This window comes from Lepidochelys kempii, chromosome 3 (genome assembly GCF_965140285.1).
Source record: "Lepidochelys kempii isolate rLepKem1 chromosome 3, rLepKem1.hap1, whole genome shotgun sequence".
Lineage (NCBI taxonomy): Eukaryota > Metazoa > Chordata > Testudines > Cheloniidae > Lepidochelys > Lepidochelys kempii.
Genome location: NC_136382.1, coordinates 179,210,267 through 179,222,414, shown reverse-complemented (window position 1 = coordinate 179,222,414; position 12,148 = coordinate 179,210,267). Strand labels below are relative to the sequence as shown.

Genomic DNA, 12,148 nt, shown 5'->3' with positions numbered 1-12,148 from the left:
TATGATGACAGGCAATGAAGGTAAGATTTGCAACCCCAGCTAAAGGCTTTTGTCATACATTCCCCATTAGTACTGGGGCGCTGCATACCAATATAAAAACATGGATGGATGGGAGGATGGTTGGATAGGTAGGTAGCTCAATCTGCACCGTTACAGACTAAGGACCAAATGGCTAGGCAGCAGTTCTGCAGAAAAGGACCTAGGGGTTACAGTGGACAAGAAGCTGGATATAAGTCAACAGTGTGCCCTTGTTGCCAAGAAAGCCAATGGCATTTTGGGGTGTATAAGTAGGGGCATTGCCAGCAGATCGAGGGACATGATCGTTCCCCTCTATTCGACATTGGTGAGGCCTCATCTGGAGTACTGTGTCCAGTTTTGGGCCCCACACTACAAGAAGGATGTGGAAAAATTGGAAAGCGTCCAGCGGAGAGCAACAAAAATGATTAGGGGGCTGGGGCATATGATTTATGAGGAGAGACTGAGGGAACTGGGATTGTTTAGTTTGCAGAAAAGAAGAATGAGGGGGGTTTGATAGCTGCTTTCAACTACCGGAAAGAGGGTTCCAAAGAGGATGGATCTAGAGTGTTCTCAGTGGTAGCAGATGACAGAACGAGGAGTAATGGTCTCAAGTTGCAGTGGGGGAGGTTTAGGTTGGATATTAGGAAAAACTTTTTCGCTATGAGGGTGGTGAAGCACTGGAATGCGTTACCTAGGGAGGTGGTGGAATCTCCTTCCTTTGAGGTTTTTAAGGTCAGGCTTTACAAAGCTCTGGCTGGGATGATTTAGTTGGGGATTGAATCATAGAATATCAGAGTTGGAAGAGACTTCAGGAGGTCATCTAGTCCAACCCCTTGCTCAAAGCAGGACCAATCCCCAATTTTTGCCCCAGATCCCTAAATGGCCCCCTCAAGGATTGAACTCACAACCCTGGATTTAGCAGGCCAATGCTCAAACCACTGAGGTCTCACTCCCCCCACTGAGCTATCCCCGATTGGTCCTGCTTTGAGCAGGGGGTTGGACTAGATGACCTCCTGAGGTCCCTTCCAACCCTGTTATTCTATGATTCTATGACTTCCCAGAGGATCTGTTTCAGATAGGCATATATAGTAGTGCCAGCATTATGCTGTCTGGTTTATGCAGTTGGAAGATAAATTAGGAACAAAAAAGGTTAACTTGCATAAAATAGAACACCTATTAAAGCAGTTTCAGTGAGGCATTGAGCTGGTATTAAATCTATCAAGTTTTTTTTTTTTTGTATATCAGTACTAATATAAAAACACAGATTTAGCTTTTTCTGTGCTCTTAACACAATCTTGGGAAGGTAGGTAGTAATTATGCCAAAAAGTCACCACTGAAATTTTCAATGCCTCAGTGCCCATATTTGTTCCTTTTGTGAACATTGCACAAAATAAGCTGTCCAGTGGAAGGACAGACGTTCCAAATGGTATGGGGTGGGGGAAGCAAAAATTAAAGGAAATTCCTTAATCCTCTCCAGATTTTCTCATGTTTGGTTTCTTGTTTGTAGTGGCTGATAAAGACCATAGATATTTAAGTGCAGTTAGTCTGCCAAATAGCTATTTTTGTTATGCATTTGGATACTTTAACTTCAATAGTGCTTCTTGTGTTAGTTTCTGGAAATAGTAAATTAGGACATTTAAAATGGTAGAACTCCTGTTGATTTCTATGGGAGCAGAGTTAGTCCAAGCCCAAGTGCTTTTGAACATTTCACCCCTAAAATTCAGAAACTGTTCAGATGATGGACACAGTGAGCTCATTCTGATTTGATTTTATTCCACGTTCTGTACTTATGCATGCACAATATAAAGATTAGTAGAGTTCAGAATGCAGTAAGTGTCAGAGTGTTTAATTTATTAAACATTTAAACAATCTGAAATGTCAAAACTACAATTAAAAAAATGTATTTTCTTAAGACAGGTATATTGTATAGACAAAAAAGAGAATAGTTATTAATATATCATACTAGAATTATAATCCCCACTAAGGCATACAGCTATTTTAAAAATGAATATTTCAAATGGGAGAAATGCCAGTCAACTCGGTTGCTATGAACTGGTATTTTTCTGCATTGTTTGGAGTGTCTGGGCCAATTCACAATGACCCTGCAACTTTGTAGTCATTTACACTAGTGCAAAGGAAGTGCAAAGTGGATACAACACACTATCATCATGTGCTGATAGTATTTGGTACCTAGAATCTAGGTCACTTATACAGGACAGCAGATTATATCCTGGAAAAGACTGTCTCTGAAATGATTTGAAAGTCATGGTGGATGACTAACTGAACATGAGATCCCAGTGTAATGCTGTGGCTAAGAGGTTTAACATAGTTCTTGGAAGCATACACAAGGGAATATCAACTAGGAGTAGGGAGATATGTTACCTTTATATACTGCATTAGGGAGACCATTACTGGAATACAGTGCATAGTTCTTCCAAAAGGATGTTGAAAAAATTGGAAAGGATTTAGAACCGAGCCACAAGAATGATTTGATATCTGGAAAATATAGACTTATATATTTAAAATATACTTAAAATATAGTAGAGACTTGGGAAGGTCAGTCAGTTTAGTTTATCCAAGAGAATGTGATCAAGTCACTTTTTAACAATCTACAAAGTCCTATATGGGGAAGAGGGAGGGATAGCTCTGTGGTTTGAGCATTGGCCTGCTAAACCCTGGGTTGTGAGTTCAATCCGTGAGGGTGGCCATTTAGGGATTGGGGCAAAAATTGGGGATTGGTCCTGCTTTGAGCAGGGGTTTGGACTAGATGACCTCCTGAGGTCTCTTCCAACCCTGATATTCTATGGTTCTAAGAGATTTTTGATAGTAGTAGGCTCTTTAGTCCAGCATACAAAGGGATGACAAGATCCAGTGACTGAAAGATGAAAATAGACAGGTTCAGACTTTTAAAGTGAGGGTAACTAACTGTTGGAACAATTTACCTAGGGATGTGATGAGTTTCCCATCACTTGAAGTCTTTTAATCAAGACTGGCTGTCTTTCTAAAAGATATGGTCTATTTCAACCAGAAGCTCTGGGCTTGATGCAGGAATTACTGATGAAATTCTATGACCTGTTATGCAGGAGGTCAGACTTGATGATCATAATGATCCCTTCTGGTCTTAAAATCTGTGAATCATTTTGCATGGGTGTAAATGATCACGCAAGATGCAGGCAACAGTGAATTGATGTGTGTTTCTTCTGTTAACCAGAAGTCTCTACTTCTCTAGGTATGAGAAGTTCTAAAATGAAAGGCTGACAGGACACCATGAGTGAGGTTTTCACAGTGCAAAGTTCCAACTTTGAAAACTTGCAACTTACAAAAGACTTTAAGGAGAAACTCAAAACATAAATTAGTATCTGAAATTTCCTTAAGCTGTGGATTGTTTTGACTAAAAAGCATACACGAGCTGAGGTGCGGTTTTGTTGTTTGTTTTTTCAATACATTAGGTGAGACAGCTGCAAGAGGACGCTGCACGCCTTCAGGCTGCCTATGCTGGGGACAAGGCTGATGACATCCAGAAGCGGGAGAACGAGGTCCTGGAAGCATGGAAAGCATTGCTGGATGCCTGCGAGGGACGCAGGGTTAGACTGGTGGATACAGGAGATAAATTTCGTTTCTTCAGCATGGTTCGTGATCTCATGCTCTGGATGGAAGATGTTATCCGGCAGATCGAAGCCCAAGAGAAGCCAAGGTAATGTGAACATCTGCAATGAAATATTGTAATATTATTATGGTAAGGCTGGTACTTTTGCTGAGAAATATAGCCGCCTGTTTAAAGGACTGAGCCAAGACAGCGGGACCAAGGTTTATCTAGATAATTTAGATCCCTCCAACCAGGTGAAATAAAATGGCTGTCTAATCAACCTTTCCATATAGACAGAGGAAAAGCAGGCATTCTGGCCACCCAGACCACAATTAGGAATGGCAGCTATGCTGACTGGCAGATGGAAGGAGCTGCAGAGCTGGCTGGAGAGAACTAGTAAAAAAGAAAGATTTCAGTACTCTGGGAGGGTGGCCGCACCGCACATTAAGTGGTATGAACTATTGTCCGGCTCGTAGGAAAAGGAGAGTGCCCCTGTTAAGGGCTAGATAGGCAGAGAATGACTTGCTATGGCAGCTTCAGAGCAGATCAGCTTGGGGATTCAGACCCTCCCTCCCCCTCCTCCCCCCAGGTGACTGGAAGGTGGGGGGGACTACTCATGTCCACACTGGTGCAGGAAAAGCCCTCTTTTCCCCGAACCAGGCAAAGCCACCCCCACCCTCCGTGGGATTTGTTCAAAACCAGATCTCCTCATGATCCACTGTGGGCATTACACTGGTCAATCCTTTCTTGGGGGGCTGGAAAGGAATTTTTTCCCTCACTGCCAGATTGGCCAAAGTGAGGTGGCGTAGGGTTTGCCTTCCCCACAGTAGGTTGGGGACTTAGTTGGGGCAGACATGAAATGGCGGGGAGGCTATGATGTCACAACTCATTATGTAATCATGGGCTGGATGTCCAGCGCCGGTACTCCATAGGGGAAGGAATATGGTGATCAGATAAAATGGATTGGCAAAGACTTAAAGGCAATATTATTTAAAGGAGTGGAAATGGGGGGGGGATTCAGGACCCCTGTGACTGGTACAGAAGGGAGCCTAGGCCCCCCCCCTTAATTCTCATTTGAGGGGGCAGGTGGGGTCACAGCAGCAAGTTGGCTGTAGAGCAGGGTGGATAAAGGAAGGGAGGTTGACAACTGCAACTCCCCCCGCCTCCCACCGTCAATATAGTAATGCTTATGGAATTACCTGCACTGTACACTTTTATCTGCCAGGTATTACCTGACATTTAGGAATACAGTTTCGGCCTGTTTAAACCACATTCAGTGTCTCCTGTGCAATGTTCCATCTAATCTTTTTCCATCCATCTGCAGAATAAATTTTGTTATGTATTTGCAGATGTGCTCCACCAGTAGAAACAAAATTTTTTGATATAATATATATTTTTAAAAAGCGACCATAGGGATAATTACTCCAGCCAGGTCAGGTTAGGCATTTTAGAACTCACTACTCAAAGAATTAAATTTAAGTGTAAGAGAAATAAAAATTATGAAATGCATAGACTGGTCAAAACACAAAAATAACACACTTTGAAAGAATAAAATTACAGAGAATATATGTGCATTGCAGGAAGTACCAAGAAATAACAACTACGATACAAGTATGTGTTGGGAGGTGAGTGTGAAAGAGACACGGTGTATGTGTGCGCGACACTGTGTGTGACACAGACAGTGTGTGTGCTGGCTGCTGGGGACATTTCTGAGAGACACCGGGCGTGCGCTGTCTCTTTAAGACACTCAGTGAAAGCTCTCCTGCTCTGTCCTGAGCCCTGTTATCTTCCCTCCCCTGCTCTGTGGAGATGGGTACATGGGGAGTGGGGGCAGAGAGAGAGAGACTGTGTGAGCTGACTGCTGGGGAAATCTCAGAAACAGTGTGCACTGTCTCTTTAAGAAAGGCACTCAGTCACTCACCATTCATGCAGAGTCCTAGCCAGGCTGCGTCCCCCCTGCTCTGCGGGGATGGGGTACAGGGGCAGAAGGGAGGGGGACACCCTGACATCAGCAGCCTCCTCTTCCCCTCTTCCTCCCCCTCCCTGCTCTGCACAGCCGGCAGGAGGGTGCTGGGAGGGGAGCAGCTGCAGGATGTAGCAAGGTGGGGGAGGTGCACCTGAACACATATTACTAGCTGTGTGTTCTCTGTTAATCAGCTGGGCACCATTTGAACCTCTCCTGGGCAGCCAGTGGCCGCCCAAGCGCACAGCTTACAGGGAACACAGCTCCTGTTCTTTCGGCAGAGCCGGACAATTACAACTCTTTCTCATACAGCCTCTAGAGCAGGGGTGGCCAACCTGAGCCTAAGAAAGAGCCAGAATTTACCAACGTACATTGCCAAAGAGCCACAGTAATAGGTCAGCAGCCCCCCATCAGTCGTTCCCCCTGCCCCCCCCCCAGCTCCTTCCGCCCACTGGCAGCTCCCCTGATCAGCACCTCCCACTCCCTTCCTCCCCGCACCTCCCCATCGTGACCTGCAGGAGGCTCTGGGGGGAGGGGGAGGAGCGAGGTCGTGGCAGGCTCAGGGGAGGGTGCGGGAAGGGGTGGAGTGGGGACAGGGCCTGTGGCAGAGCCAGGGTTTGAGTTCCTGGAGTCGGTGCCTATACAAGGAGCCGCATATTAACTTCTGAAGAGCCGCATGTGGCTCCGGAACCATACGTTAGCCACCCCTGCTCTAGAGTATAGCATAGGATTAAGGAGTTAATGTCACAGCCCTTTGCTCACTTCATGTCTGTTCAGATCAAAATTGTTCCATCTTAATGAAGTTATTGCTTTTTTGTTTAAAGAAAATAAATAGGTGAATAGCTTAAAAAATCCCTCTAGCCATATCAATTCATCATCAATCCCTTTTACCACTTAGAATCATAGAATATCAGGGTTGGAAGGGACCCCAGAAGGTCATCTAGTCCAACCCCCTGCTCAAAGCAGGACCAATTCCCAGTTAAATCATCCCAGCCAGGGCTTTGTCAAGCCTGACCTTAAAAACCTCTAAGGAAGGAGATTCTACCACCTCCCTAGGTAACGCATTCCAGTGTTTCACCACCCTCTTAGTGAAAAAGTTTTTCCTAATATCCAATCTAAACCTCCCCCACTGCAACTTCTCTTTTATAATGAGCCTTTCAGCCTGTTGATTTAAAGAAGACAAATCATACTCTTGTGTATGGTTGCTTCATTGAATATCTACTGAATGATAATTCTTGGCTCGCTCTTGTTAGATTTAAGGGCTGTTAGATGCATTTAGATTCCTTGTACCTATAAGGCACAGCCACAGTGCGAGCTCCAGGAGCCACTGTTGACCTGGTGCTTCACAGTAGCATGACCATTGTGCCACATTTGGAGAGGAAACCGTGTCTAGTTCCAGTGCAGAGGGGGAGTGGGCCTGCCTCTCCTCTCCCATTTTGCAGAGGCAAGCACTAGTAGCAACACCAATTTCACATAGTACTTACTGTTAGTACTGACCACGACATAGGTGTGTAAGGGGGATGCTCCTTGTAGCCTGTCTCCAGTCATGCACATCACGCAGAGGCTGGGTACAATCTTGCCTCTTGTGTAGAATTACAAACCAGGAATTAATAAATTCTAGATTGTGCATTTCTGTTGTAACTTATTTGCTTAAAAGAACAACTATGTGGTACCATTAATTTTGGAGTATACATTTCTAAACCACAATTTGTCATTGTAGGGATGTTTCATCTGTTGAATTACTAATGAACAATCACCAGGGTATCAAAGCAGAAATTGACGCCCGTAACGACAGCTTTACTACGTGCATTGAGCTTGGCAAATCTCTTCTGGCAAGGAAACACTATGCATCAGAAGAGGTACTCTGCTTGCTGACTATACAAGAGCTGCAGTGCAGCTGAACTGTGAATTTTGTTTCGGTCAGAGAAGGCTTGCATTGTGTAATCTGCTGATTAATGAGGTGTTCATTTATAATGACTGCATTACTTAAGGGTCCATTGCACTTGCATTGATGAGATTACTGTATTATTTCTAATCTAGGGTCAGTTCAGCGGTACAACTTTGTGTATCCATGTGGGGGATCAGTATTAGAGTCCCCAGTTTCTCACCTAAACTTTCCTTTTGGTCCAGGTAACATGCAGAAGTGACACTCTCAGTTCTGATGTGGAGGAGGGATGTGTACTGTTGGGATGATAAAAGAAAAGGAGTACTTGTGGCACCTTAGAGACTAACCAATTTATTTGAGCATAAGCTTTCGTGAGCTACAGCTCACTTCATCGGAGTGAGCTGTAGCTCACGAAAGCTTATGCTCAAATAAATTGGTTAGTCTCTAAGGTGCCACAAGTCCTCCTTTTCTTTTTGCGAATACGGACTAACATGCCTTCTACTCTGAAACCTGTTGGGACGATGAAACCTATGAGCAAAAAGGGCAACCTTCGGTCTTGTCAAAACCAAGGGGAGTGGTGTATTACAGAGCCTACTTGAAGAAGGAATAGGAGTGGTTTTGTGCCTCGCTACGCAAGAACAGTCTCTAGCTTGTGGGTGGTGAAATATTAAGGGGGAAAGTGTCCTGTTCTGAAGTCATAAGGGAGAAATCTCTGACTCCCTGGTACTTAAACCCTGGATTTTATTCCTAATTTATCCTGGTCACTTTGGGACCCTGTTAGGGATGCCGTAAGCCTAAGGAAAGACCCACAATCCTCATTTCTTCACTGCCACCTTTGGGGGAAAGGCCTTATTTTATAGCAAAGTTACTGTCTATCCCGGGAACTGATGATTTCTTTGTCAGCATTACAGATAAACACAGTGCGGCCTCCTCAAAGAGGAGGCTAGTGGGCAACTGGAGAGGCTTTTCCAACCAGTTTTCTTGTTGAGAACAATGTAGGTTCATGTAGGTGTGTCAGTGGATTTGACTGTTGTCAACATAGATTGCTACTGACATGTAGTAGCACCCATGGATTAAGTAATGTGGATTATCTGATAGTGTACATCCTCCACTTTTTTCTATGGTTGCATCAGTCAGATTGGATTGGAAAAAATAAGCCATGTCCAATTTATATTTCTTACTAATTAATCTGTATGTTGTATTTTTAAAGTTAAAGTTGTTATATCAAGTCATGCAAATGCTGAATTTTAACTGCAATATTGTACTTACAATCAGGATTCAGAACATCAGTGTGTCCTCACCAAGGATTACTGCTGACAGAAAGCAACTGCACCCACTTCCATTAAGTTTAATTTTAAATTCCCCACTGACAGTTTTGCACAGTGTATCCTGTTTCTGAAAGTCAGCGCCTTTTGTTTGTGGTAACAGCTTATACCAGGGGTGGGCAAACTGCAGCCCAGGGGCCACATCCAGCCCTCCAGGCGTTTTAATCCAGCCCTCAAGCTCCTGCTGGGAACTGAGGTCTGGGGCTTGCCCTGCTCTGGCACTCTAGCCAGGGAGTGGGGTCAAGGTCTTGCTCCAGTCCGCACGGCTCCCAGAAGCAGTGGCATGTCCCCACTACAGCTCCTATGCATAGGGGCAGCCAGAGGGCTCTGCGCGCTGCCCCTGCAGCTCCCATTGGCCAGGAACCACAGCCAATGGGAGCTGCAGGGGCGGCTCCTGTGGACAGGACGCGCAGAGCCGCCTGGACACAACTCTGGGTAGGAGCCGGAGAGGGGACATGCCGCTCTTTCTGGGAGCTGCTTGAGGTAAGCGCCGCCTGGAGCCTGCCCCCATGACCCCTTCCCACGCCCCAACCCCCTGCCCTAGCCCTGATCCCCCTCCTGCCCTCCGAACCCCTCAGTCCGAGCCTGGAGCACCCTCCTGAACCCCCAACCCCTCATCTCCAGCCTCGCTCCAAAACCTGCACCCCCAGCCGAAGCCCTCCCGCAACCCAACCCACAGTTCCGTGAGCATTCATGGCCCGCCATACAATTTCCACACCCATATGTGCCCCTCAGGCCAAAAAGTTTGCCCACCCCTGGCTTATACAGTGTGGTTGGTGGTGGTGAGTTATTTGATGTTTATGTAACGTTGGTCCATTGTCTTAAATTCAGATCAAGGAAAAGTTATTGCAGTTGACAGAGAAGAGAAAAGAAATGATTGACAAATGGGAAGACAGATGGGAATGGCTGAGACTGAGTAAGGATGCATTTAAATTGCTTATTAGCAGAGTGAGTTGTAACTGTTTCTGCATTGATATCTTTGGCTACTGCAAGAACACACAAGTACTTATCTGTTCACTATTGCTGATTGGAGTTGAGTTCACATTGGAATCATAACAGTAGCATTTGCTACTGCCAGTGGTACAGCAACTGGGTAATGGCTGCATCGAGGGCCCAATCCTGCAGCATCAAAGATTAAATGGGCATTTTGCCATTGACTTCAGTGAGGGCAGAATTGGAAGTCTAACTAGCTAGATACACAATGCCTTATGGATGTAATTATTTTCATTTTCTTTTTTACAGTTTATTTTTATTGGGTTTCCGCAGTAACAATAAGGCATTTGAAAGGGCATTTCAAGCATGCTACACATATGTGCAGTATGTACCTGTGTTATCTGATATGACAGAGTCTACGTGTTTGGAAGTGCATTGGTTCATAAACTGTGTATTTTTAAACCTGTAAACCCATGAGGTTTCTTATACCAAAGACAAACAGTCGATAAGCAGAATATCTAGGGCTGTTGATTAATTGCAGTTAACTCATGTGATTAACTCAAAACTGTTAACTGCTATTAAAAAAATTAATCACGACTAATCACACTGTTAAACAATAGAATAACCAATTGAAATTTATAAATATTTTTGGACGTTTTTCTGCATTTTCAAATATTGATTTCTATTACAACACAGAATACAAAGTGTACAGTGTTCACTTTATATTATTACTTTTTATTACAAATATTTGCACTGTAAAAATGATAAGCAAAAGAAATAGTATTCTTCAGTTCACCTCACACAAGTTCTGTAGTGCAATCTCTTTATCGTGAAAGTGTAACTCGCAAATGTAAGATTTTGCAATGTAAGATTTTGTTTCTTAGGCAGAAATATAACATGATCTTTACACCATTTTTATTATACTGCTTGAAAGGCCAGCACTAAATATATTAGCATGAGGATAAAAGTTCTTTCCTCCCACTCATCCGAAGTAAACAAACAGGTAACTCCAAACTTTCCCTCCCCGTCTTCTTTGATTTTCTCTCTCCTTCACCGTAGCTTTTTCCTCGCACTTGCTAAGGCAGGGAACTTGTCTTCTGGTCAGCCAGCCTTTTTCTACAGCCTCTGTCATTAAGGGTGGATCCAGGAACACAGTATCTTCTGGTCAGCTTCTCCCTGAAGCCCGTGCTGTGGTAATAGGTAGCTGAAGTATGGGGATATTCTAGGCTTGACTAGACAACTTTCCATTTCAAAGAGGTACTCCCAAAACTCAGAGGTCTTGTTATCAAGTGACTCTTTGCTGCAGTGGAAACCTTGTTACCTCTATCGTTTTATGGTACCCTAGATGGCTGCCTGGCAGACCTGAATTGCATGACATAGGCTGTACGAGTTCCTGCTTTGAATGCAAGGAAAATCCTAGGCACTGTTTTTTATTCCATTTTACATCAACACATTTCCTCATTTCCAAAGCTATTTATGTGGAACACTGCAAAAACCACCCAGTGTTATACTATTAAGGATATATGTGCAATTGCGGTTAAGAAGCTTCTAGGAGTGTAAAGCCTCAAAAACACAGCGTAAGGGCTTGTCTTCACTACAGGGGAGATTGCTGCTGCTACAATCGATGTAGCAGGTGTCGATTTAGCAGGTCTAGTAAAGATCTGCTAAATCAATGACAGAGTGCTCTCCAGTCGACTCCAGTTCCCCAAGAAGAGTAAGGTAAGTCGACTGGAGAGCGTCTCCCATTGATGCAGCTCAGTGAAGAGACTGGGGTAAGTCAACCTAAGCTATGTCAACTCCAGCTAGGTTATTCACATAGCTGGAGTAGTGTAACTTAGGTCAGCTTACCCCGGTAGTGAAGAAAAGCCCTAACTTTTGAGTGTTGTGAGAATGGGTTTAAAGGAGGCCCCTGGGTTTAACAGAAAGTATATCTCCCAGTCAGGCTCCATCTGGGTGTACAACAAAGAACTAGGGCTGTTGATTAATTGCAGTTAACTCAAGTGATTAATTAAAAAAAATTAAGTGCGATTAAAAAAATTAATCAAACTGTTAAACCATAGAATACCAATTGAATTTTATTTTATTTTTTTAAATTTTATTAAATATTTTTGAATGCTTTTCTACATTTTCAAATATATTGATTTCTATTACAACACAGAATACAAAGTGTACAGTGCTCACTTTATATTATTTTTGCTTACAAATATTTGCATTGTAAAAATGATAAACAAAAGAAATAGTATTTTTCAGTTCACCTCATACAAGTACTGAAGTGCAGTCTCTTTATCGTGAAAGTGTAACTTACAAATGTAGATTTTTTTTTTGTTACATGACTGCTCTCAAAACAAAGCAATGTAAAACTTTAGAGCCTACAAGTCCTTTCAGTCCTACTTCTTGTTCAGCCAATCGCTAAGACAAACAAGTTTGTTTACATTTAC

The 12,148-nt window shown here is 43.6% G+C and overlaps 1 protein-coding gene across 5 annotated transcripts in view; it reads left to right on the top strand.

Annotated features, from left to right (window-relative positions):
* SPTBN1 (spectrin beta, non-erythrocytic 1) overlaps positions 1-12,148 on the top strand; it is a 214,669-nt gene that overhangs the window by 181,116 nt on the left and 21,405 nt on the right. For all 5 annotated transcript variants that reach the window (XM_073339156.2, XM_073339157.2, XM_073339158.2 and 2 more), the window contains 3 exons: positions 3,468-3,712; positions 7,288-7,426; positions 9,609-9,693. In XM_073339156.2, coding sequence (XP_073195257.1) covers positions 3,468-3,712; positions 7,288-7,426; positions 9,609-9,693 — 469 coding nt within the window. The remainder of the gene's footprint in view (positions 1-3,467; positions 3,713-7,287; positions 7,427-9,608; positions 9,694-12,148) is intronic.